The 27,212-nt window shown below is 48.4% G+C and overlaps 1 protein-coding gene across 2 annotated transcripts in view; it reads left to right on the forward strand.

Moving 5' to 3' along the window:
- met (MET proto-oncogene, receptor tyrosine kinase) overlaps window positions 1-22,768 on the forward strand; it is a 40,451-nt gene extending 17,683 nt beyond the window's left edge. For both annotated transcript variants that reach the window (XM_057052169.1, XM_057052170.1), the window contains exons 3-21: window positions 673-876; window positions 2,786-2,914; window positions 3,000-3,173; window positions 3,591-3,748; window positions 4,439-4,553; window positions 4,649-4,785; window positions 4,886-5,050; window positions 5,262-5,361; window positions 9,941-10,150; window positions 12,580-12,729; window positions 14,333-14,486; window positions 14,860-14,994; window positions 15,812-16,072; window positions 17,455-17,535; window positions 18,611-18,792; window positions 18,946-19,055; window positions 19,158-19,323; window positions 19,442-19,578; window positions 20,813-22,768. In XM_057052169.1, the coding sequence (XP_056908149.1) occupies window positions 673-876; window positions 2,786-2,914; window positions 3,000-3,173; window positions 3,591-3,748; window positions 4,439-4,553; window positions 4,649-4,785; window positions 4,886-5,050; window positions 5,262-5,361; window positions 9,941-10,150; window positions 12,580-12,729; window positions 14,333-14,486; window positions 14,860-14,994; window positions 15,812-16,072; window positions 17,455-17,535; window positions 18,611-18,792; window positions 18,946-19,055; window positions 19,158-19,323; window positions 19,442-19,578; window positions 20,813-21,101 (3,057 nt within the window). In that variant the 3' untranslated portion in view covers window positions 21,102-22,768. The remainder of the gene's footprint in view (window positions 1-672; window positions 877-2,785; window positions 2,915-2,999; window positions 3,174-3,590; window positions 3,749-4,438; window positions 4,554-4,648; window positions 4,786-4,885; window positions 5,051-5,261; window positions 5,362-9,940; window positions 10,151-12,579; window positions 12,730-14,332; window positions 14,487-14,859; window positions 14,995-15,811; window positions 16,073-17,454; window positions 17,536-18,610; window positions 18,793-18,945; window positions 19,056-19,157; window positions 19,324-19,441; window positions 19,579-20,812) is intronic.
- Window positions 22,769-27,212: the final 4,444 nt, after the last annotated feature.

Genomic DNA, 27,212 nt, shown 5'->3' on the forward strand with positions numbered 1-27,212 from the left:
GGACATGAGACCATGACTAAACACAAAAAGATCCCAGGCTGGGCGGCAGGGGATGGGGGGGGGGGGCATCGATAGAGAGAAAAGCCCCCTTGAATCAAGCTCTGGCAAATTTTCACAGTATGCTCCAGAGGCTGCAGACACAACAATCTGCACAAGGCAGCAGCACAAATCCAACGAGGGGTGCTGGAGTGTAACATTTTAGTTCAAATGAGAAATGGATGCAGTGGAAAGAAGGGTGGGGGGGGGAGTGAGAGAGAAAAGAAACAGTTCGCGGAGTGAGGACAAAAAAACAATTCCAGCATGAAAAGTCTCCTCGCTGTTTCCCATGAAATTCCCAAACTTCTATTCAACACAGCCCGTACTTGCCCTGAGGTACCACCATGCCCAGACCGCCATTACAAGCCCGGCCTGATGAAAGAACTACTGAGGGGGGCTTAGGAGGTTTACCCCTCCAACCCTCCCCCTTTGGGCCCAGCTATGAAGGAAGATGTGCACCACTGGGAACAGATCTTTACTGGAGAAAATGATAACCAACACATAGTCTGTTGTGTTCTCACTCATTTATTGGGCTTTAAAAGCACCGTGGCTTCGCACCATCATGGACGTAAACACAATAACAAACACACGCTGCAGGGATTCTGCCTTATTCATGCCGTCCTCCTCTTTTTCCAGAGCTCCTCGGATGATTGTGATCCACACGAGGGAATCCACGAAGGGAAAGAGGGCAAGTATCGCCTGCAGGTCACCCAGTTTGTCCAGAGGTTGGAGTACTGGCAAAAGGTGCTGACGAACACCTTGGTCACCTCTATCACCGTGGTTACGGTCCACGGCCGCGCAGTAGGGTACCTCGGCACCGCAGATGGACGACACATCCAGGTAAAGTAATAAAGATCCTGTTTTGGATGTTGTGGAGCTTAATTTTCGCAGATAAAACGAGCTGACATGAGCAGAAGGTCCAGGAGCTGCACTTCCAGTTCAGTTTCCTCGTCTCATTGTTCCTGTAAATGCGGCAGGATGTTCGTACGTGATGAGTGAAAACACTCTGACGTGGTCAGCTGCAGGTGCCTCTGTGTTGGAGAGGGGGGGGAGGGGGGGCTGCGACTGGGCAACCTTTGCTCGGCGAGCCTCCAGGAAAGTCCTCTTTCCAGTCAGCCATCTGAGCAAACAGTCTAGACTTTCCTGTCGTTGCACAAAGCAACTCTGGAATTAGCCTTGCTAGTCCAAATTTGACAGGAAAAGAGAGGTCACGTCTTGGATTTGGGGATATGATCCTACCGTGTAGCAGCATCTCATTACTCCAACCTAACTGAGATCAAAAATGCACAAATGCTGAGTAGATTAAAACAATTTGGCAGTAAAACTAATAATCTGCTCGTGCACAGAGGACTTCGTCGGCTCAGTTTCCCTCCGTTTTCATGCACTGTTTGCCAGGGCAGCTCTGAATGACCTCACGTGTTTTTGAAACACAAGAACGCCGAGACGTACACGCAAACAAAAGGCAACCGAGACGCGGGGTGGAAAAACACCCTAAAAACGGTCGACAGCTGCAGGGGGAGGGCCGGAGCGGAGGCAGTGGTAGTGGGGCACGAGGGAGCTTACCATCCCCACCACACGTTAATGGTGAACGGAGGGTTATGCTGACACGTCCTCTCACCGAGTGCCCCGTGCAGCTGTTGCTGTGTGTTTTCAGTGCTACCCCCCTCGGTCCCGGGGCCCTCCTTCATATTTTGTTTTGTTTTTTTGTGGTTGGCTCATTTGGCTGAAGTTCGTTTGTCTTAGCCGATGGATTTGAGGAGGTCCGAAGAGCGCGGCAGCTGCCCACCATAAAATTCTCGATTTGATCAAGCATTTGGGACAGCGGGCGCTCTGAGGCAGAGATTTCTGAAAGAATTTTAAACATGTATTTCCAGATTGGTGAAAGTAAATATATTCCTTAAACTCCATTTCCATTTCTCCATTACGTGCTGCAAACACCAGTTTTAGAGTCTCAGGCTGGTCGGGCTGTTGTTGCCCTCACATTCCTGGGCAAACTCGTCTCAGCTCAATGTTTTCCATCACCAAAGGTGCTCAGGTGAGCAGCCTCGCATTCACCTCCCCGGCCTTAGTTTCCATCTGAACCGATGACCCTGCGGAAGCCAAAAAAAAGGCGTCCGTGATGGAGGATGGTTGACTTCGCTCTGGCAGCTTATTTCTTTGTTGCTGGGATTAAAAAAAAGAGCCTGTCAACTTTTCACGCACTTCAGCTTCCTGGTCGCTCCCAGCGGACGGCACAAGAAAGAGCGCGGCGCTGAGACAGTGAAAGAAAACGAGCGTTGTCGCCCCCCCCCACCCCCCCCCACCCCCCCAGCGGACTTCGTTCTGACTCAGGAAGTGTTTCCCTCGGCTTCACTAGGGCCACTGTGGGAATAACACAGTGCTTGTGTTTATAGGCCAAACTTCCCCCGGCATTCTTAATACAATAAGCTGTAATTTACACTGTTATTACCTCCAGAGAGATGCCTGTTGTATGGTCTTGTACCCAACGGAAAGCCACCCATTATACTTGCTGTTACAAAGCTAACATTGATCATGGGGCCCAAACTGGGGGAGGAATGGGTGTAGAAAACAGGCGATTGTGAGTGAGGACAGGATGAGCAGACCTGAAAAGTCTCGCTTGAAGACCCGCAGTAACATCGACTGGACGGCAGCTTGAAACATTGGTTAAATCCCATCATTAATTGTTCTAATACATAGCTACACAAGACACTCTAGCATGAATGTTGCAATGGGGTCCTCCGTCTTTTAGGTGGTGTTTTCACGATTTGCCTCCCCCCACGTGAACATCCGCTTGGACTCGAGACCCGTGTCGGGAAGTGTCGTGCTGCCGGGCCAGGACCCCTCTGAAGGAGCTCTCCTTCTTACCACAGGAAACAAGGTGAGCAGAGTACATCGCTCCCAAGCCTCGCGGAACCAGATCGGTTTTCATTGGGAACCTAATCACGTGCTCGTTTCCATCCTAGATCACAAAGGTTCCTCTGATTGGCCCTGGCTGCGATCACCTGACCACCTGCACCTCCTGCTTGGTGTCGTCGCGGGTGACAGAATGTGGTTGGTGTGAGGGACGTTGCACTCGAGCCAACCAGTGTCCCCCCTCCGTCTGGACGCAGGAGTACTGCACACCCGTCGTCACAAAGGTGAGCGATCCCAGCAGGCAACACGTGATCCCGAAAATACTGGAAGGCCATGAAGGCATCTGGAAAAGCTGCGTCTGAGGTCTAAACCAGACCTTAGATCCACCTTCGAGGTCTCTTAAACACACAAGCCTCGGCACACAAAACACACACAGAGGGTGGCGGGAGCGAGAGGTAAAAAGTCACGTCAATAATGTTTAACCTGAAGACCAGAAAACAAATACACCTGGGACGCCAGGCAGGTGGGGCTGCAACAACATCCTTTTCAAAAACAGGAACTAAGGATTTTATGGGGAAACATGTAATTACCTCCCGATCAGTGATATCACGCCCGTACGCCTGCGGAATCGTGTGTGTGTGTGTGCGGAGTTGATGCTTCTTGCATTATAATGACATCACACCCAGCCTCCTCTGCACTAGGTCTTTCCAACATCTGGACCAATTCGTGGCTCCACAACGGTGACTATGTGCGGACGCAACTTTGGTTTCGACAAGACGGAGAGCTTCAAGGCGTCCCTGGTGACGGTGGAGGTGGCGGGAGTTCCCTGCAAGCTTTCCAGACAAGACTACGCCAGCAGGTGCGGGAGAGTTTCCACGTTTTATTTGTCTCCGTGACAGATGTGGCCACAGACGCGTGTTTATTCGAGTCCCCGTGTGACTGCCAAGAACTCACCCGCTGCACCTTTGTGATCGTTTTATTCGGCACATGTGGATGAGCTCCGGTGATTTATATCAGGAACCAGTTTCCAGGTGCGGAAGTCCACAGTGTCGTCTGCCACCGCGGAGGAGAGGGATTATTGTGCACGTTATCCAAAAAAAACCAGCATTTGAGAGGCGGGGAGAAAGAGACGGGGTGTCTGTCAAGTGTTTCTGAGATAAAGGGACCCGTGCACTGGCATCCTATAGGGGCAGAGGTTTTAATAGAGGTTATTGTGTTGAAGAAAGAATGTTAAGGACCCCCCCCCCCCCCCCCCGCCCCTCTGTCTGTCTGTCTGCCGCATTCAACACATGACTCCTCTAACTGCAAAATTGCTGGGAAAAGTCGCAGCATCTCGACTTTCCAGTCTTCCGAATCCACCGAGGCTTTTTTTTTTTCATTACAAACAACATCATTATAAATTATGGCGGGGAAAAGAATAAACACAGCGCCAGATCCTGGATGGAGATGGCCTCTTTGTGTGTCGGAGGTCATTGAATTAGGAGAAATGCCGGGTGGCTCCGGGGTATAATGCCTGCTCTGTGTGTTGTTTTGGGGGGGGTGTGTTTAGGTGGACTGAGATCCAGTGTTCACCCATGTTTTCTGGGAATTTTACGCCATCGGGACACACGGTGAAAGTGACCAGTGGCCACAAAATAGCCACGATAGAGGGCTTCACCTTTGTGGTAAGAAGCATCCTTTTGGAATATTCTCTTAATGTATGCTTAGTTTATTATAACGCACTAACACAAGACGCACACGTGGGCCTTTGCGTCTATAGGACCCCGTCGTTTCTGAGATTTTTCCAACGTTCGGGCCAAAATCTGGGAACACCATGCTGACCATCAGAGGAGCCTTCCTGGACACTGGAAACAAGCGAGAGGTGACAGTCGGGAAAGCAGCCTGTAAGATTCAGAGGTCAGTTTAGATGATGATGTGGAATTTTACAGGTCCTTGGAAAATCTTGCTCATTTCACCCTTCGGCTCAGAGTCTGCCCTCCTCCCTCTCCTCCAACAGCTTGTCCGCGACCATGCTAACGTGTAAGACGCCTCCGCACGCCGTTCCCTCCAAGCAACCCGTGAGGCTGACGGTGGACTCGGTGGCGCGTGACGCCCCGGTGCTGTACACCTACCACCAAGACCCCATCATCAGCAGCATCCAGCCCTCGCGCTCCTTCGTCAGGTGATGAGGAAACTCGCGTTGTTTTTCATTCGAAACAAGAGGAAAAACATATGGTTGGACGGGAATGTTTTTGAACAGACTCACGCATTAAGGAAATGAGTAGGAGGTGAAATGAAGCAAACCTGCTAATGCTAACAGCAGGTTCTCTCCCAGCGGAGGTATGAAGTGTCTGCTGATGCTAACTCCTGTTCCCGTCCCTCCCTCTTCCTAGTGGGGGCTGCACAGTGGCGGCTCATGGCCTGTTCCTCCAGTCTGGCCTGCAGCCACAGATGGTCCTCACCACCGGGCAGGATGCTGAGGTGTTTCACGTGGTGAGCAATAAACATCTCCATCACTCATTATTCTGGGATTCAAGCAAACAAAATATTCCGATTTAAAAGATTCCCGTTAAGAAAGTGCAGGTCATAAATATTATTCTGGTTTGATGTAACAGAAGCGAAACCATTGATGTGCAGCAGCGTAAAATCGTCTTTTTCCAAATACCTCCCAGTCACATGCATGGTATTTACATTATACACTCAAACTGCCCCCCTGAAGACAGAGAGAGACTCATCACCGGGAGTCACTGGCAGTGGAAAAGCGTAAGAGTCGGACAAGTGTGAGAAAAAGGGAAATGGAAAATCCACACTCCAAACCGCCGATCCAGCTTCCACCTCTGCCTGGAGGATCTTTCTGTCCCCACTTCCTTCAGACCTTATTCTACTTAGCACGTGTCCCTGAAGCTGCATCAGACCGAGCAACCTTTACAGCAACGACCCAGAGGCGGTTTAAATTAGCCGACCTCCACGTTCTCACCGCGCCGTCCGCACGCACGCACGCACGCACGCACGCACGCCGCACTAAAACTGCGGGAGCTTAATTACAAGCAACCTTAAAAGCTGTTAATCATATATTAAAAACTAGTCCCGCTGGTAAATTAAAGGAAGTAAAACATGCTGTTTTCACTTCTTTAACAACTCAACACCATGGTTTTGTGTAGATCTTTGATGAGTTGCAGGTTTTTGTGAAGCTAAACCAAAGAGACAGAGTTTGGCGGGTGGGCGGGGGGGGGGGCAGACAGGAGTGGCAGTTCTTTAAATGCGAGTTGTTTAAGATGGAGACTCGTGAGCCAAACAATCAACCCTTTTAATAAGGCAACCGTTTGTTCTGCGCAGCGTGTGCGTGCGTGCGTGCGTGCGTGATATTTGCCTTTGGGAGGTCAGATGCCGTCTAGCTCTGTTGTTATGTTATCTCCATATATGATCCCGCGGCACATGCCGAGGCAGGTTCGGTTCAAAAGATAATAATGTGATTAGTAAACACGTACACAGTAAATGCACAGTAAACAAGTGGGGGGGGGCATGAAAATCTCCACGACAAATAGATCCTCACCTCTTTTGCTTCTGTGTTTGCACGTCATCTCTCAATTGCTCACGATCACGCACACACACATGCACACACACACATGCCCCCCCCCAGCCTCTCGTCTTTCAGTTCCCCTTACGCCGGCCATTGACCTGTGATCATGTCTGCGGTCAATGGTCCTCTGGGGAACTCGGGCTTCATTACACGCAAATGGCGTGAACAGACGTGACATGAAGGTTCTGAGTTTAGGTATGAGTCATAAAATTCACCTTCGAATCTCCCAGTCAGCTAGAAAGTGTCCAGATGTGCATACGTACCCCCCTGCCTTGCTCAGCAGCAACACTGTTATCGAACATATTTAGGATCCAGCAGGAAGTCTGGGAAGGACGTCACTGGAGGCGACGGTTCTGAAAAGGTGCCCTTAACTGGGGATTCTGTAGCTCGTAGTCCGATTTTGGGTTTTTCCTCTTTTCTTTGTGTTTCTATTTAGTTTTCTACATGTTTTTTTCTGGTGTTCCAGATTGATGAATCAGGATTCAGATCACTCTCCCTTCGATGACACATGCTATGACGGCCTTTAAACGCAATGCTAACTAGACGGAAAGGCACCGTCACCGACTGTCCTGGCTTAACTTTAGACCAGAGAAGAAGAGCAAACTCTTTTCTCTGAGAAAAGGTGAGAGAATGAAGCCAACAGACGGGATCGTGAGTCAGTAAATGGGAATTCTTTCAATGGACAGTGTAAACATCTCACTGTCCTAGTTTTTCGAAACATCTTGAACATTTTATGGTTCCATCACCAGCACAGGTTAGCAAGGGGCCAACGCTGTATTCCTTCACGAATGCTAAAGAAACAGCGGCCAGATGTCTTCTAGGACTTCTGAGGTCTTTGCACTAAAAGCCAGTCAGAAAAGGAAATCACCAAGACTTCCTCGGAGTCATCTGTGGCTCTCAGCTGGACCCGGAGCATGGAAAGGCTCCAGTGCCGACATGATATCTGGCTCTCAGATCTCTAAAGCCCGGTCTCAGCCAATCTCAGCTTTCCCACAAACATGAAAGGGGTTTTTTATGAGCTGTTGGGAAAAGCTGGCATGGTCACAAAGCTAAAGGGGGCTCCACATACACTAAAAAACAGCAAAAAAAGCTCTCCTTGATTTCTCACAGATCAATCTCGAGCCTCATACCAGTGTTGCTTTACGGCACTATCACGCTCGGTTTGGTTCGGCTTAGCCGGACACCTGTCGCTCGCAGTCACACGCCGAGTCCTCAGTCCCTCTCATCCCCACCGGATCCTTCCGCCTCTATCCCAGATCCCCCACAGCTGGAGGACATCTGAGGGAGGAAGCGCACGGCGGTGAGTGAGGAGCGTTTTGCCCTCAGTCAGCAGGCAGCACGCTCCAAAGCTCCCCGCAGAGCTTCTTATTTGCCCTCACCAGCGATGCGGTTGGGCGGCGCTGAGATGAGCGTGCGTACAAATCTGTTTGCATATGATTGTATGAGCTGGCCGTCAAACAAGTGCAATAAGAGTCATGAATTCCCTTTCAGATGTGAAACCCGTGACGCATGTGGCACAGAGGCGCTCACGCCCGTGGGTCAGTCTGACCCGGTGATCAATTATCAATTGAAATGCCAATTTGATCCCGGGCCCTTAAATCCTGCTCAACGCCGCGCGCTCAAACACAACAGGACGCTCTGTATATGCGGGCGTTCCATGGCAGCGTTGCTTTTTTAAAGCTGTTACACTCACGATCCTTCGGGGTCGGCGGAGGATCCAGAATCAAGGTCCAAACCTCCTCGGCCCTGAGAGTGTGTATTTCCCTGAAACGGAGAAGACATCTCCTGAACAATGAAACTGACTGAGGTTTCCACTAATTCACAGGATATTTTTCCTTTCGCGGCGCCCCTGGGACATGGGTGAAATGGGGAGGGTCACTGGTTACTTATTGGTGTGTGGAGGAGGTTAATTTGATTGTTTTTGTTGGGTGACCCAGCTCTCCCACCCCCACACACACTATTCCTGCTGGCAGTGGAGGAAGCCTGTAACTTTGTGTGTGTGTGTGTGTGTGTGTCCATGGCAGTGTTGGAGCTCATTGGGAAGTGGGATTGGGAGGTTTATGAGGAAGTTTGAGTGCTGTGCTGACAGAGCTGCAGCTACTGCTGTAAGTGAGCCTCCCCAGGGAGTCGCATGTCAATCAGTGTGCTGGAAGTCAGAATCCAACCAGAGTCCAAAGTTCAGCGGTTCCCAACTGGTCAGACGTCTGATAACTGGTGTCAGGAGGAGCGTTCGTTGCAGATTCAGGATCCCGAATTCGGCCTGGAAATGATCCGGAATCAAAAGCGAGTCCAACGATTCCCAAATGTAGAGATCAACGATCTGATTCCTAAGAAGAAGGTGCACAGCTTTTCCTGTGACTTGAGTAAATAGACACCTCACCATTTTAAACAAAACAGTTGATCGCACGCATGGCTGCACCCGATAACCCATTAAGTTGGAACCAGTTCCTGTGCCGGTCCCTTTGGCAGGTGGAGTTCTGTTGATTTTGAAGGTTACTGGAATCACATTGATCCGAACAACTCCTGCGCTTGTAGGACGAGGCCGTGTTTACCTTTGTTGCCCGAAAGGTAAACAGGCGCCGCCGCTCTCACTCGCACAGCACAAATATCAACACTGCTGCACGCAAACAAGTCGGGTTTGTTCTGGAGCGTACCAGTGGAGTGGAACATCATGCCGCCATCAGACGTCTCCGAAAGAAGGAAAGGTTTATGGAATGTAGTGGCATCGATGGTGACCAAAACCTCTAACCAGGAGCTTAACAGGTTCCATGATTTCTCCCCCTCAGGCTTCTAATTGCTCACTTTCATGATTTAAAAATTATTATTCTGGCCTTTAAATAAGCTGGCGCGCCCCTGCTGCCGGGGTTTTGGGCACAATCGGTTTGGTTTGTACTGAAAAATGGTTCCATTTGAGCAAATGAAGCCAGGTTCCGGGTTTTTGTTGCGTCCATGTCCCCATGTTTCCTTCTGTTTAGGTTAAAACTCAGCAACGGCTCGATACTGAAAGGCTTAAGGTGTTGTCTCAGCACTCGCCGTCTTCTGGAGAAGTATTAATGCACACAAAGGCTCCGAGGCCTGTGTGAGATGAATCCAACATGGGGAAAAACACTGTTGTGGCCCCAGGCCATGCAAGTAAACACAGCAGTTACTGAAAACAGGCACATCTGTTTATGTGTTGTGTTAAGAAAGCTGCCAGAAATAAAGATTACCGTGTGTTTTCTCTCTCTATTATGACAAAGTGAAGAAGACCTGAGGGCAGCTGATTTTATTTTGAAAGACAACTGAGCGGTTGAGGCGTTTAATCCCTTCTTGTTCGGGGGGATTAAACTTTAATGGTGTTTAAATGCAGCACCGGGCTAAATTAAAATTCTGAATGGGATTAGCTTGTCATGATTTTCTTGACGATGTCATCGCCTCAGTCGTCAGGGCTGTCAATCACCTGTGTCTACAGCCGCTTCCTGACCTCTGTTCTCCTGCCTGTGTTGCATTTAGAGCTGCGTGTACGGCGAGAACCGGACGTCCATCCAGTGCACGACGCCCTCTCTGGCCAAACTGGCTCTGCAGCCGCCGGTGGTCACCAAGGTGGCGTTTGTCCTGGATGGCTACATGACGGAGCAGTGGGACCTGATCTATGTGGAGGACCCACTTTTCCAGGACCCCAAGCTCACCTCAAAGGACAACAAGAGCATCGTAGAGCTCAAAGTAAGATCCCTTCAGCTCCATCCTAATGCTGAAATAGTCGTTTGTTCTGAAGTTCTGTGAGGATGTCGCGGTCCGGACAGGGAACCCACAGCCGGAGAAACTCAAGAAAGCAGCAGAAAGCTTAAGAAAATACCGTTTATGGACTGTAACAAATCCTGAACGCTCCCAGGGCTTTGCAGAACAACAAGGTTAGAACAACGCAAGAAAAGAGAGAAATCCAGGGCAGAATTTACCAAGAGATTATGGGATGTGACCAACAACACGGCAACAAGGCGGCTTTCCTTATGAAGTGGGTTAGCGTTCCCCACACAAACTAATTAAACTACTTTGCTGCTCAATTTGCTGCTGTCAAGCAGTTCCAGACACGTACTGTTTGTTTGTTTTTAATGGGCTTTAATCAAGATAACTCAAAACCACAAGAGGTTCGATCAAACCTTTCAACCTCTCACCGCACGTTTGCATGAGCAGCTCTGCGTGTTCGCAGTCTGGTTGGGAAGGAAACAATACCGAAAGAAAAACAGGAAGTGGACTGTGTTTCCCATCGTTTCCACCCCCACCTCGACCTCCCCGTCCCTTCCTCGCCGTTATTGCTCTCTGTGCGTTCTCGCCATTGACTCGCATTGTTCTGTCTGTCGAGGTCAAAGTAGTTTTGACATATCAATGCTGCATTTCAAACAAGCCGTATCCCCCCGAGTCTATTATAGCAACACAATGAAATGCATGTTTCTTTCATTTGTCTTCTTTTTCTGGTGGCTGGAGCTGGACGGGTCGTGGCAGCTGTGCTGAACCTCTCACAGGGAATCCTGCCTGCTTTTTTCCTCTTTCTCTTTTTTTTTTCCCAGACGTGACCTCGGCCCTGACGCTAAATCCAACACTGATTTAAACTCTGCCCACCCCCCCTCACCTCCACCTCCTGATCCTCTACCCAGGGGGTGGGGGTGGTACCGGGCGCTGCACCGAAACCGAGCGCATTTAACGCCATCTGATCACCCTGCCGGCGTTGGCGTCCCATAAAGAACCGCTGCTGAGCTCATTTACTGTCATCTGATAAGTGTTCAGCTTCAAAATCCCTCTAAAACATAAATAAAGGGGCATTTATCTGAGTGGCAGCTCAGTCCAACAGAATGTGAGGGAAACTTGTTGCCAGGTCCTTATTACTACTGTTAGAAGAACCTAAAACTTCAGTGTTGTTATTATCTAATTTAGAGAGACATGAAGTTATTGTAACCTAATTCGACTTGGTGTACTGATTTACTGGGCTTCCCGCCAGAAAATAAACTCCGGAAGGATTTTATTTGATAATCTGCTGCTGAAATGTCTTATTTGCCATCAGTAAGTGTGTTTGCTGTGCAGTTCAACATCTGCCACGAGGAATTATGGCCTAAAACCTTCCTCCACTGGCATTTTAGTCTGAACTTTGGGGGTTTTTTGGCCCCAGAAATTCACCTTTAATCTGAGAATTGTCTCCTCTGTCAACAACCGCCTGGGTGTAACGACCTCTGGAGATGTTGTGAGGTTGCATCGGGGCTCATCAGCGCCCCCCCCCCCCCCCACTCATGGGGATCCCCGTGGTTCAGATTAACAGTTTAAGGGAAAAGTCGGGGACTTTCATGTAATTCAGAATAGTTTTTATTAAAATAGTTTTGTTTATCCCTAAATGTTCAACTTAAATCAAACCAAATTCTGACCTTTTCCCCCACTTTTACTTAAAAATATCAGGGTTTTCCTGCAGATTTTATCACTGTTTTCCCAGAATTGCACTTTAGTAAACTTTAAACGCAACTGTTGGTATAATGGGCTCCTCTTCTGTGCAGTTGTGTTGGTCGCTAATAAAAAACATTCTGTGTGAGACGCTCTGATGTGAGTCCAGCAGATCTGGAGGGCCCCGCACACTTGACCTCCTCGGGGCCCAGCCTTTTCTATGAGCGGGCCTGTTTGTGCATGAACAGGTGCAAGCTTCCACTCTGTGTCAAATTAGAAAATCCCGAGCTGTCACGCGAGGAATGCGATCTTTTTTTTTTTTATTGCTCTCTGCTGCACTCAGACAAGTGTGTTTATACGTGTGTGAGAGAGAAAGACGGAATCAGAGAGATGGAAGTGAACGTGAGGGGGAAAACAAGTCTGAGAGCGGAGCCAAAGAGCCAAATTAGTCATTAACTCATTTAGGAACACTCATGTGGACAATTGCTGGGTGTGCTTCCAGCCAGATCTCAGAGGGGGTGTGTGCTGTCATCCTAGCAGAGGTCACATGATCCGAATAAGCTGCCTTACTCATGCCAGCAGCAGCAAGCTCGGCTCACGCTCGCTGCCTGTGCCTTAGGACCAGCGCTGCCGCCATTTCAGGCCCCAGATCTTCTGATCCACTGTCTACAGCCACTGACCTTTGACCCGTGCACTTCTCCATCCTCACGGTCTTTCCTCTCCGGCAGGGCGACAGGATGGACCGGGAGGCCATGAAATGTCAGGTTTTGACCGTTTCTAACCACAGCTGCGAGAGCCTGACGCTGGTTGGGAACACGCTGGAGTGCACCGTTCCCACCGAGCTGCAGACCACCACCTCCAAGGAGCTGCAGGTGGAGGTGAGAGGCGCCGGCACGTGCACGTGCTCCTGCCTTCATTTCCCAGGCTCTCCTGCAGAATATGAGGACCTCTTTAGCTTGAGTCAGCCATTTAGACGCAAAAAATATACCCAATAAAGATCCCTGATTTTTTTTTTAGCAGCACATTTTTATGATACGTTAATAACAATTACACATGCACACACTGTGCACACACCTGAACACCTCAACAACATTATTTAATCAAGATTTAATCACACTGTTGTGTCACACTGTCCACATCCAGCCTTACGTACACATGCAAGAGCCCGCACGCAAGCCTGTGTGTGTGTGTGTGTGTGTGTGTGTGTGTGTGTGTGTGTGTGTGTGTGTGTGAGAGAGAGAGAGAGAGAGAGAGAGAGACAAAGTGCTCTGCTCACCATTTAGGGGTCCATTCTGCTGTCCATTGTTGCAGGGTTTTAAGGCCTTTATCTTCATACAGTTGGGCAGTAAATACAGTATATTTACAGTATCTAATCAATTAACTCAGTTCTAAGTCCTGCTTATTTTTTTTGAAGTTAACTAACCAAGATATCAAAGTGAGAGTAGATTTGTTTAAGGGCTCATAGGATCGCTTTGCCCTCGTACATGCAGCTCCCTGGGAATATCGTGGAAAACGCCACATTCCTTCGGCGTTCCACATCATTTACAGGAAACCTCAGTAACTCTTGTGTCCTCATGCAGTCGCTTATAAAAGCAGCTCAGAGAGGATTTATGGGACTGCGTTGAGTGAGAGGGCTCAGCATCCAGCTGTCTTGTCACTTGATTGTAAGTCGGAGGGAGAAGTCGTGAGAAGAGGACATGGACAGTATGGACAGAGGGAACTTCCTGTCCTCTCTGGACAACTGAACCATTTCAAATGTGGTTTGCTTTTAGCTTCATTAAAGGTGATTCAGTGATGGAGCACTGGTTTAGTGGGGCGTCAGAAAACACTTTTTCAAAGAGATTTTAAAAGACAAAGTGTGGGACATCACGTGCACGTTCCATGCACGGCCTAATCCCATTTTAAAATGCATCCTTGTACTGTATTAAAATGCCTCCAAGCATTCCGGGAAAATAGACAAGATAAAACAAATATGACACAGACTAATATCAGCTGCAGAGGTGTGCTGTTTACTCCTGAAGTGGCCTTAGAGGGAAGGCTTTATCTCCAGAGCTCATCAGCCAATATCCCTTTTATCCTGTAACACACACTTTCTTATTTGTTTACCCCAGACCAGAGGCACAAACACACACAAACACACACACACACAACAAGCCAACAAAAGAAACAACAAAAGATAACAGCAGAAAGCTCATTTCCACCAAACCTAATAATAAAAAAAGCAATATGCACTGATATAATCAGTCTGTGCGTGTGTCTGCTTGTGTGTGTGTGTGTGTTTCTGCATTATGTTGCATGCATATGCCTGAATACCAGTTGCAATGCAGCTATATAGGCCATGCATGTGTCACATACACCTGTGTGTAGCACCGCCGCCACGCAGCCCCATATCCTCAATGTTCTCACGATAGATGTTTATGTTTGTTGAAGATTAGTGTAAGTCGATGCTGTTTCCTCCATGAATCCTCCTGCTTCTTCCAGTGGCGGCAGGCCGACTCCATCAGACATTTGGGCAAGGTGACGCTGGCGCAGGAGCAGGACTACACGGGCCTGATAGTGGGCTGCATGTGCGTCAGCCTGCTGCTGCTGCTGCTGGGAACGCTGCTGATGTGGAAGAGGAACAAGCACATCGATGGTGAGAGCAGAGCCACAGACAGCCGCACGCTTTCATACTTAAAATAGAACAGAATACAATCCCACCATCAATACGTTTTGGAAGTGCATCACATTCTGTGCATAGCAAATAATAATGTACTTGGTTCCATCCCATCATACACTCACGTAGCGTGCCCGCTAACCTGTGTGCATGTGAGTCTGTTGGGGTTTGTGAGGCCTGCTGGGTGTTACACAGAATTTTGGGGTGCACTGCTGAACCGCTTTGCCCTTCTGAGTAATTCTCATCTCTCCCCCAAACTCCCCCTCCTCATCTCTTACCGCTTTACTCTCTCACTTTCACCCCCCCCCCCCCTTTACTCTCTCCCTGTCTTCGCTCTTCCCTCCACTTGTAGATCTGTCTGAGGTGTGGTATGATGGCCGGGGTCACATCCAGCATCTGGACAGGCTGGCTAACGCGAGGAGCGTCAGTCCCACTAATGAAATGGTGTCCCACGAGTCAGTGGACTATAGAACAAACCTGCTGGAGGGTACGTCAACCCCATAAGCCCCATTCCCCCTCCCCAGTTTACATCCTCGTCATTACATACCACCATAGTGCTTCCATCCCTGTGGGGCTAGCGGTGCATGCCTTACATGCTCTGAACTAACACCAGGGTCTCCAGATGATCTGGAAAAGAGGTTTTAGAATATGTATTATAATTTTCTATTAGTACCTAGATGACAGTATTGTATTTAATGTTATTTTCTGCACTATAAGTTCTTTTTTTAATTGCTGTGCTTGCTGCAATGTTCCTAAACAAGTGCAGTTAGCTGCACGTTCTTTCTGTGATTCCTCACTCTGGGGTGAAGGTGTTGTTGCCTTTGATGCCTTTAGGTACGGAGCCATTGATGGGACCTTTAGAGTGGATTTTGTTTCTTTAGCTAAGTCCTGGGGGCAGCAGAGAGGCTCCAGTGTATTATGATCCCAGATATGATAGTCAAAGCAATTTTCCTGCTGCAGAAACCCAAGTGGAACGGCTTCTCTTTTGAGTCGGTCGACATTCTAATGAGCCAATGTCCTCGGGGACAGATAGGCCAAATCTGACCTCACTGTTTTTGTCAGGCCTTCTCTTTTTTTCTGGGTATAATTTAGATAATTCCACTTGCATCTGTTTACAATGTCAGCAAGGAAACCAGAAACTGTGTTTTCCCACCCTTTTCTACCCTCCACACCACAGTATCAAGTTGCTCTCTGCCTTTGCAGATGTCCCTTCCTGATCATTTAACACACCTTGACCCCTGGAGCCCCCACTCTGATACAGTATCTCTCCCATGACCTCGCTTCCATCTCTTTTGCTTCCCCAGATCAAGGTAGTGACAGGCCCGAGACTTGCAGGGCGGGTCCTCCCATCTACGGTGGCAATGGGGAGCTCCTGTCCCCCAGACTGGTGGCGCTGGGAAGCGGGTTGGGTCTGGGAATGGAGGGCGAGCTGGTGTCGCCATTACTGATGGCCCCCGTCCACATCGACCCATCCTGCCTCCACCCAGACTTGCTAACTGAGGTGCAGCATGTGGTGATCGCCAGGGAGCAGCTGCTGCTCCACCTCAACCAGGTCATCGGCAGAGGTCAGTTTCAGTTTCACAACCGTGAAAATAGCAGCAATACTTGTGTATACGTCGTGTTTGCCACCACGCAAACGCTGTCGGTGTTAGGAGAACAAACATCTTTAGCTGCAATTCTATTAACATGGTAATTATGGCTTTCGCTTGTTTTTTTCTGGGGGGAAAAAGGAGAGTTGTTCCCAGGAGGAACTGACAGCTGTTAACGTGTCAAATCAAGAGACGGATTTCTGTGGGGCTGAAAAAGTCTTTTACGGCACTTGAACAAAGATCCATTGAGAATACGCTGCCAATTTTTGGCCTCGTGTGCATAAATGTGCACTTCTAAATCCAAGCGTGAGTGGAGTAAGGAGAGGGGGGATCTCTGCAGGGCAGGGGAGGAAAGCATTCCTAATCAATGGGGACATCGAAGACTTCGTCTCCTCTTTCAAGCATACAGGGAAAACATCATTTAGGAATCACAATGAAACAGTAATCATCCTTGTGTGGGTCTCAAGCTTTGCGTTATAAAGAAAAACAACTGTTTTAACATGAAAGATCATTTCCTTTCTGCAGTTGACACCACCAAACAATACTGTGATTAAATTCGCCATTTCCGCAGCTACAACCTTGACGGCTAATGTGCGGTTTAGAGCAGGCGGGTCTAAGCCTTGGATCAGATTTAAGAACCCCGAACCTGTTTGTGAAAGCAGCCCGCCGCCTCGTCAACTGAACTGTCCCCTGAAGAAAAGAACCTGCGTTTTGGGGCAGGCCTTTTAAAAATGCTGATTTGTCCACAGCCAGCATTCCCAGGGACCATTGTTGGGATTGGAAATCCAACACCCTCGGCCATCTGCAAGGACGTGATAGGCAGAACTCCGAGGTCATTTTATCGCCACACTCGTACCAGTCTGGGGCGAGCCTTCGTGGTCTTAGAGTTATAATTCAATAAAACGCACAATAACTCAGGCGGGTTTGGCAGAGCCTCTTAACTTGTAGGGGTATTAATGAATAAAGCGTCATATTGGGTTACATAGGGGAGCAGATTTAGTGCCCGGTTGATGGTAACTTAAAATAATCTGATTTACTCGAGTTGTTAAAGGTGTCAAAGTATGTTGAACAAATGCAAGTTATTTATACTTATGTAGGACATAAAATTTAATCCAAATTTTAATGCGCTATTTCAGCCGTGGGTGGGAATCAATGAAGGAGACCGATACAGGAAGTATGAGTTTGGTTCCTGGCCCGTGGCAGAGATTTGACAGACTTAACATCAATTCATTCGGTTTGGTTGGGTTCTGGTTCGGCGTGGTCGTGGTCGTGGGTGTTTACCTTGTTTATTCGCTTTAATGAATGAAAGGAGGTTGGAGGCGAAGTTTGCGACTGATGCGGCGTCTTGTCATCCGCAGGTCACTTTGGCTGCGTCTTCCACGGGACTCTGCTCGAACCTGATGGACAGAAGCAGCACTGTGCTGTCAAGTCTCTGAACCGTGAGTACAAATGGTCGACAATCCTTTAGATGTATGCAGCCTCTTTTTTGACGCCACAGCTCTAACAACTGCCTAGAAATGCGTTATTTTGGGGGGGGGGAATTTGCATGTCCAAACGGGACAGTTTGCATCTGCCTGGAAGCTGGACCACGACCCAGAGCCAAGGGGAACGCCGCCATTTGCGTGTCCCCTCAGACCACTGAGGCACGCATCTGCTGGCTTATTGCATGAGCTCACCAACAGCAACAGGAATGTCTCATCTCATCACAGCAATGAATCCTTTTTGTTTGATGGTGATGAATGAGAATCTGATGGCGAGGAAGGCATTAGGGTCCGTCCTAATCGTGTAACCCGTCAGTGGGACCGAGGAGATTGATGCCCCGGTATTATGGAGCCACCCTCCATACTTGGGTGCACGGGCTTTACTTGGGAGGGGGGTTGCCCCCTGGGACCTTTGATTAAACGTAGTGATTTTTCAGGGCACCTTGCCTCTGGTTTTTGCATTGTCTCGCTACGTTTGAGCGACTGGGTTGTGCTTTTAACCTAATGTAACTCATGCAGGTTGAAAGCGGGAGATTCATGCACGGTTCTGAAAGCAATAACGTCACTTTCCCCCCTTAACTTTGGCATCAACCAAATGTCATCTCTCCTGTCTTGGGGGTCCAACCTCAGTCGAAGGCTAAGCGTCTGGTCCCTCCTGACATAAAGAGCTTCCATCTGTAACCAGATTACTGCAGAGCCAGCGGGGACAAAGTGCGGGACATCAGATGCAGGGAGGCAATTGGGAAATGGGAGTTTGATGTGGGTCAGGGGTGGGTGATGATATTACAGGGACCATCGGCTTCTTCCGTCTTCATTCTGTCTGAAGAGACTGATAATGTTAGTGCAGGAGAGGGTTTTTCAGGGATCAAATAGAAAAGACTACTTTGACACCTAATCACCCCAAATTTATGAGGATAGATTTATTGCTTTTTCAAAAGATTCACTGCTGTGCGTGTGAATATTGGACATTCATCTTCTCTACGCATGAGTTAAATCAGTTGGAGGAAGAAAAACCTTCTTTTTTTTTCTACAGGCATCACAGATTTGGAGGAGGTTACCCAGTTCCTAAAGGAGGGGATCATCATGAAGGACTTCAGCCACCCAAATGTTCTCTCTCTGCTGGGAATCTGTCTACCGCCAGAGGGATCTCCACTCATGGTTCTGCCCTACATGAAGCACGGCGACCTGCGCAACTTCATCCGTGACGAGTCGCATGTAAGCACCTGCGCGCACGTTAAAGCCACACTTCAGTAGAAGTCATCATCTGCTCACCACAGTGCAGACAGAAGAGCAGGAGACGTGGTGGAGATGATCGCACAACGGAAAGGACCATTGAAATCCATAAAAACAGGGTTGTTGTGTTCACAGAACCCAACGGTGAAGGACTTGATGGGCTTCGGGCTGCAGGTAGCCAGAGGGATGGAATATCTGGCCAGCAAGAAGTTTGTCCATCGAGACCTCGCTGCCAGGAACTGCATGTGAGTTCATCTACGTGAGTTCGGTGATGCATAAAAAAGGAGGAGGGAGGAGGAAGAGAAGCAAAGCTGTGATTTATGGAAATAAATCCTTTTCCCCGACAGGCTGGATGAGAGCTACACTGTAAAGGTGGCGGACTTTGGTCTGGCCAGAGACGTTTATGATAAAGAATATTACAGTGTCCACAACAAGAGCGGAGTCAAGCTCCCCGTCAAGTGGATGGCTCTGGAAAGCCTCCAGACGCACAAGTTCACCAGCAAGTCAGACGTGGTAAAGTTCCTGCCTTCTGTCCATGTTCTGTAGGACGATGTCAGCATTTCCCGCTGCTTCCAGAGCCGCACTGTAATGAATTGAAGGTTGATTTTAAGAGCGAGTGTTCCTTGTGCAGTGGTCGTTTGGCGTGCTGCTGTGGGAACTGATGACGCGCGGAGCCCCGCCGTACTCCGATGTGAACTCCTTCGACATCACCGCGTTCCTCCTGCAGGGGAGGAGGCTGCTGCAGCCCGAGTTCTGCCCCGATGCTCTGTACGTGTCTCCATTTGAGCTCGTTATTTCATTCATTGTAATTGATTTTCCCTGTCTATCGATGTTGGTATTTTTTCTCCAAAGCCAGAGGAGGGGGGGGGGGGCATGTTTTCAGATCAGAATGGAAGAAAATCTTTGCAAGAAGCAGGAGATTTGAGCTGTTTCAAGGGCAAAAAAGACCCTTTTGAGAGCGATTGTGTGATTGAGAAGTTATAATGGTTGCCAGGCACTCTTTAAGAACATCCATCAGTGAGAAAGGTCTTGGCAAGAACGAGCTTTCCTTTGGTGAACTGCCTGGGGTATTTTTAGTCATCTTTGTCTTTGTTCACACGAGGTTAATAGACCTCTTTGTTAATTCATACCCACAGGAAACTGACAACACAAACTCTAGTATTTTACACTTCCCAGTATTTGCTTCATTTCGCTTGTGTTCTATAAATTGAAGCTCATCGTCCAACACTGAAGCGGTTCCACCAGCTCAAGCCCTTTGGGCCCCAAATGACAAGCAATCGGTCTATAAAATGTTAGAATGTGTTTCAACCTCAGCGGAGCTCCCACCTCACCTCAGGAAACACTGAGGTATCTTATGTGTCCTCATCCACGAGGTGCCCTGTCCGTGCACGTGCGATAGGAGAGGCGGGCGGGAGTGTTCAGGTGAGGGAGGAACCTTCCCAAGCTCTAAATTAAACAGAGACCCCGGGAGGTGATGCACGTCTGCAAACATTCTCGTCGTTACTCATCGCTGATGGTTCGCTGCTGATAGCAGACGCTGGCAGATACTGACACGTAGTTGTGGGGTCGTTTTTCTTCATTTCCAGCCTTGATATGGTGCTTATGGGAAAGAAAAAGGACAATAACAGCTGCTGACAGGGAGGAAAGTGATTGATTGTTGGTGTGAAACTCATTTTTGAGGCACAGATTATCTGCTGTGAGGCCATGTGGGAGGAATATTACTGTCTGATTGTGGAGGACTGAGTGATGAAATTAGCTTCAGCTGTCTTCAGAGTGAATCTGCTCCAACAGAACTGAATAAATCAAGATTCTTAGAGTTTTTAGGGTTTAAACGGTGACTATGTGATCGACTGCAGCTGGAGAACGCCCCGTGCGAGGAAGTTTTGCTGTTGAACTAAATGAAACGTATCGAAATAAACACACCGTCCTGTGAAAATGAAATCAGTTCTATCTTCCTAAACGCAGCAAAGGTTCACTTTTCATTTCCTTCTCCTCCCTTCAGCTACACGGTGATGATCGAGTGCTGGCACCCCAATCCCGAGCGGCGGCCCTCTTTCTCCGAGCTGGTGGAGCCCATCTCCTCCATATTCTCCAGTTTTAGCGGCGAGCACTACATCCTGCTCAACACCACCTACGTCAACATCGAAAAGCTGAACCCTTACCCCTCCCTGTTCGCCTCCACCCACCTCACTCCATCTTCTTCCTCCCTCTCATCTGACCCCACCACCTCCACATCCCTGCCCGCCCAGTCCCCCCTGTTCTGCCGGGTGGAGCGCGCCTGCTGCACCTGAGCAGAGGGACAGGTGAGAACAGCCAAGGCAGTGATGGGATGGAAAAAACTGCTGTATGGACTCACAAACACTGGAGGCTGTGCTGAGAGGGAGAAACACGGCTTTGACTGTTCTATCAGTGTAAATAGATCACCTGTGTTGTCAAGCGTGAACTGTGGAGACGGCCATGGATGACAGCTCAGACCTCTCCCTGAGCGTGGGTTCAGCTCAGCAGGACAGCTGAAAGGTTCCGGAACTCCTCCTCCTCCTCCTCCTCCTCCTCCTCCTCCGATGGATAAAAGCACTGTCACCCACACAGTCCCTTGGCCTGCTGTAACCTCACATGGAGACGATCGTTTCAACACCCCCCCCCCCCCCCCCCCCCCCCCTCGTCTGCCGTTGTGCGAATGCTTGACAGAAAACGGGGCGGGGAAACGCGGCTACACCTGAACCGGACTCTCAGGCCTGTTTTGGGAAAGTAAACCAAAGTTCTCTGGTGGTCAGAGTGGCGTGTAAATAAGGACCTGTGCAGTTCACTGGATGCTTTATTTGTAGATTGTTCTCGTATGATAAGCTTTTAAATATGCTTACGGGGGGAAAACTCGTCTTTTAACCCTCACCGTGACGCACCTGCATGAAAGGCCCAGATGTTTCCGGAGGTTGAGCATCTTGTCATTTCAAAGCAGCGTAACCACTAACGACACACACATGTTCAGAGCTCGCAGGTTTTCTTGTGAAGAAGAGCAATATAAAGCTGAACCATGTCTTTTCCTTCACATTTGATTCATAGTTCTGATTGGTTGCTTATTACGTTTCACATGTGTTTGTATTGGTTACCTACATATTAACCTGTTCTAGCTGATTAAATGACCCCTATTTCAAAAGACTTACAAAAACAAAAACCTTCTGCTTGTAATTACAGTCACTAGTAACATTATTACTCCTGCACAACGGGTCATCTTGATGAAATAATTCTAACTCCCCTTTTTTTCTTCTGTATTCAAAACAAAAATATGATTTGAAACTAAATTGAATGGCGACATGAAAACACTTTTAATGTTGATTGTAATTGTTCCAACTCCTCTAATTTATTTGGTTAATTGATTCGATTTAGCAGTCTGATCTCAAGTTAGAGAAAAATGGATCAGAGAGAAATTTGACATTGACCAGATAATATTGGCAAAGCACCGGTGTGGAGGCAAAACTTTGTGTAGCAGAATTTTTGTGAATTTTTGGGGGTTTATTTTCCAAATGGCCGCTGACGTGACTGGGCCATCGAAGGACAGGTATGAATGTTCGCTATGACAAGAAAATTGCTGTACTATATTTTTGTATTGAAGATGAGCCTCGTCTCTAAAACGGGTCCAGCTGGGAGACCAGTGGTGAGTGAAGAGCGCCACCAGCAATGAACAAAGACGCCAGGTCGGTCTCTTGGTTTCCAGACAAGCCACTGCCATTTTTGTAAATAGAGAGAAGGATCGCGGAGGTCATCGTGCACCTCGGGGTCCGACGGGATATTCAGAGACTGCTGTCACGTGATCATGTGTTCCTCCACTTTGTCTTTTCTTAACACTGTCTGTACTGTGTGCTTGTATATAAGTTTGTTGTCTGTAGAAAAATGCTGAAGGTACATGTTCCAGCGTAATGTCACATCAGCTTTGTCACTGTAATAAAGCTGTCGTATCAGAGTCCCCCGCCTGGCGCCGTTCCTTATCATGAATAATAGCTTTCATTTAATAAGGACTCCGGTCCTGAAATGTCCATTTCCGACGCACAAATGCAACCTCGCCTACACGAAACTACAATATTCATGCAGGGGCGTTATTCCAGATCAAGGATGGTCGTGGGTTTATGAGGCGCCGCATGGAACAGGTGTTGAGGACCAGGCCCAATGAATCCACTCGCTGTTGCAGCTTTTGGCAAAATGCCTTTAAACCTTTAACCTCTGAACGTTTTACTGCCCAAACGGACCCTCCTCTCGGAGACAAAGATAGATGATGAAGTGTCCTCGCGCTCGGTCAACACTCTCCGCGCATTCACATGTCGAGCACACGGTCCCCGCCTTCTGTGTCTGTGTGCTTTTGTTGTCTGGATATTGACTCTGTGTCTCCATTGGTTACGGGTCACCTCTGACCCTCTGACCTCCAGCTCACTTCTCTGCTTTTGAGCCCCACAAGTGAGCAGCCTGAACCCCCCCTCCCCACTGATCCGAGCCGTGACAGTGGCTGCTGGTCAGGTTGTCCTGTTCCCAGGAGTTTAAACACTGCAGTAAACAGTATTACACAAGGAACGGGAGTCAGAACGTTTCTTAAAAGCACAACCTGCAGGTCCTAATTGTTGCAGACTTTCCTTAGAGAAAGATTTTAGATGCTATCTTGCAGCATTGTGAAACATAAAGATTCTTTTGTGGGTCATTGGGTTAAACGAGGAGGGTTGCTTTCAGTGGTTGCAAAGGAGAAGCTGAACACACACGTTACGCAATGAAGCATCAGTATGATAAAGATGTTTTAACTGTTTTCCTGGATTTTTCTTTTGGAGACGTCAGATCAGGACGTGGTCGCTGTTATGATTTTATCTTCAAACCCTTTTGTTCCTCTCAATCAATCAATCCTCATCACAATCAAAACATTTTAAAACCAGAGAAAGTCCAGAATATATATGACCAGATGTTCTTCACCCTCCCAGAAGCACCTTAATCCCAATCCCTGGAATATTCCGGGGAAATCCACGTGAAACCCGACTTTCCATGAACAGGAGGCACGTCTGTGTTTACGCCCCGGACTCAGCATCCATCCCACCTCTCTCCAGGTTTGTGTTGTCTTTTCATGCCCTTTCACTCTCCATCTTTCACTCAGCTGCCTGCAGGCCTGTCCCCCCCCCCCCCCCCCCCCCCCCACGCACATGCCTGTCTGATCAACGCATTTACGATGTGTTGTGACATAGTGTGACATAGGCTGCTTGTGTTCAGACACGTCTTGATCACGCACGCCGCGCATGTTCCGACGCTGCGGTACTCCTAGGGACCAAAACGACCAAACAAATGATGTAATGAAACAATTTTATGTACACAAGTATAAAAAGTAATAGCCCAATATCAGTTTTACAAAAGTAATGTGACTATGATTCATAAGGATTTGTATTTATATATTTAATGGGAATGTCTCTGTTTATGACACGGCAACTGAAACACACGCTGCACACCTGCTTGTTATTCCTCTCTAAAGTAAACACACCAGGCCCTTAGGTTGCCCCCCCCCCCCCCCCCCCCTCAGTTTCCACCATGTTCTCCCGTGTGTTTGTCTGCTGTTGTTTAGTGGTTCTCAGCGTGACCCCACACACGACCACACGCATGTTCAAAGAGGGGGGCAGGTGCCACCGATGACAGGATCCCGGTCGAAAGGTAAATGGGAGGTCTGCACGGGAGTCATTGGGTGAGTCAGCAGAGGCGCACGCACGCTCGCACGCACACACACACACACACACACACACTGACATTCCAGCTTAACAAATGAGAACAAAGTTGGTCAGTATCATCTGACCTGAGTCAACTCTGCATCATTAGAATTATGAGGCCTAATGAGAGAAGAAAGGAGTGACCCCAGAAGGCGCACACACACACACACACACACACACACAGACACACACACACGCGCGCGCGTGCACGTGCAAGCTTTGGCTTCCCGCCATCAATACTGATTCTCATGAGACAAGATGTTTGATTTGCTTGTGGATTATTCAGGATTCATCTAAAACACAAAGCCGGAGGGAGGATTTTTTCCTCTTTTTGATTGTTGGCGCCCCCTCTTGATACTGTTTGGCTCTTGAGGACATGTGAAACCCAAACTACAGACAAGCACATTGTCCTATAAGTACATGTTGTACAGCAGCTGCAACTGTGAGTCACAGATGAGCAACTAACGTTCAGAAAGCCGCGGTCCAAAGTGTCCATAAACCAGGAATAAAGTTGCAAACTTACACAGGGAAACAGACAAATTATCAGGTGGTTTGTTTTTTTACACACAGATTAGAGTTTATGATGAATCTCTTTAATCTGACAAAGCAAATAATATCGTGGGTCACACGATAGGTTCCAAGGTCAAAGGTCACTGATATTAAATATAATTAATATCAACACCAGTTTCTAGCAGAAACACGTGTTTGAGTAGCAAAAATAGCAATAAAAGCATATAAGCATATATCTTTATACTACATATATTTCTAATTATATCCTCTGCAAAGGAATGTCTGAAAACACAACATCTGGAGCGAACTAAGTGCATCCCAATCTGATCAATATCTGTGGAGTCGTGGCGGGTTTGGATCAGAAGCTCCGTGAGCGTGTAAGTTATTTCTGAAACCACTTCTGAGCCAGCACGGTCCTGGAGCAACGGAAAAATCCCTCATTTACACTCAGGCACCCATCATGTCTGTCAACCACTGACGATACCCCCCCCCCCACACACACACACACACACCCCTAAATGACTGAAGATTTGTTACACGGGCTCTGGGATTAAATCAGAAAGCTACAATTAGCCACTCTAAACACTGAGGGAGTGTAGCAGCTAGCCTCCTGCCTCTGTCCCCACAGCACATGGAAAACATAAGTGACGTAGCGCCTGAATGCTGTGATAACATTTGAAGACAAGGGGGGGGGGGCAGTGCGGGGGTATGTGCCTTAATGCATCCTCTGGGTGTTGAGGAGGACAAATACGAGGAGGAAGAGCCAGCTCTGCTCAGTACTTCCCAAACAGAAGTTAGGACGGATTTATTGTAAGTGCAACAAGCGAGCGCCTGTGAAAACAGCGTGGACGGGATTCATTCTCCCGATAGACGTCTCACTTCCACGCCTCTTCTTTTCCTGCTATTTATCGTTGTTTCTACCCTCAGAGACGCAGATGTGAGCTATTTCTCCCGTTTTTCACCACCACGTGCACGTGTGCGCGGGTCGTCGTAACTCAAGATGTCGACAGGTGGCCCGACCTACAGGAGCAAGTTATGGGACAAGTTCATTCCAGCATCCTGGACCACCAAATCTGACTCTTTGGCCTGGAATGTTTGGTTTCTCAAGCTCCGGAATGTCCCTGCCCTTATGGAAATGCACGCACCCAGCCTTCATCCCTCACTAGGATAACTCCACAATCACTCAGACAATAATGGAATTACTGTAAAAGGGTCAATTATCAGCGGCGGGAGTGCTGGTGCACCACGGAATTCCAGGGGAGTGCGATCACAGCCAGACAGGCGTTGAAAGCTCATATCTGTGGCTTCGGTGGGGCACCAAAGTCCCACGAGGCCCTTTTGAGGATCGGAGGAGGTGTTTCCGAGGAGGAGGTTTTTCATTTTTCCCCCCAGAAGGAAGTCAAAGTCTTTCCGGATCAATCCAAGGAGGGTGACAAAAACCTCATGGGAGTCTTGAAACAAATTACTGTTGCGCAACCCTTTTGTGACTCCAGGCGCTGAAACATGGAAGAACCGTTGCCAGTGTGTGAGTTTGTGGGCTGCTGCAAATAAGCCACGCAGCATTCCGGGGGTCTTGCGCAACACTTCGTGAAGCTGTTAATCATAAACCGACTGCTGGTTAATAAGGAAAATTTGAAGCCGTTTACAATAAAGATCTGGGCTGTGGACGGCGCCACTCGGGCAACATTGCGTCCAGAGTGTGTGCAAAAGCAGGTTGTGCTGAGCGCTCGGCCAAACCAGAGCAGCGTCCGGAAGCATTCCAACTTTTCCCTAGTTGGTCTCAGGTCTTAGATATGAGGCCGCAGCCCACCAGCAGGGGGCGTTTAAAGGCTTATTTAAAGTTTATGCTGAGGCAGCACAAATGCAAAGGTTAATGCTTGAAACATGCAGCGTTGTGATGGCGACGATGAACAAAATCAGCACAGGAAAACGTGATTCCTTCAATCCAGATCAGGAAAGTTTTGTCCATTTCATGCTGACACCTGCTGTGGCTCGAATGTACAAACCGTCGACTGTGTGTTGCTGGTGCCCACTGGGATGGAGCAGACATGAAATACGGCCCCACTCATCTGCTTCTGGTTTGATGCAAAGCCAAGAGGACATTTTTCCCGCTGATGCGGACAGAGAACGGCCCGGGATGTGATCACAGACCACAAAACCTCTGCTCTG

This window comes from Takifugu flavidus, chromosome 13, assembly GCF_003711565.1.
Source record: "Takifugu flavidus isolate HTHZ2018 chromosome 13, ASM371156v2, whole genome shotgun sequence".
Classification (NCBI taxonomy): Eukaryota; Metazoa; Chordata; class Actinopteri; order Tetraodontiformes; family Tetraodontidae; genus Takifugu; species Takifugu flavidus.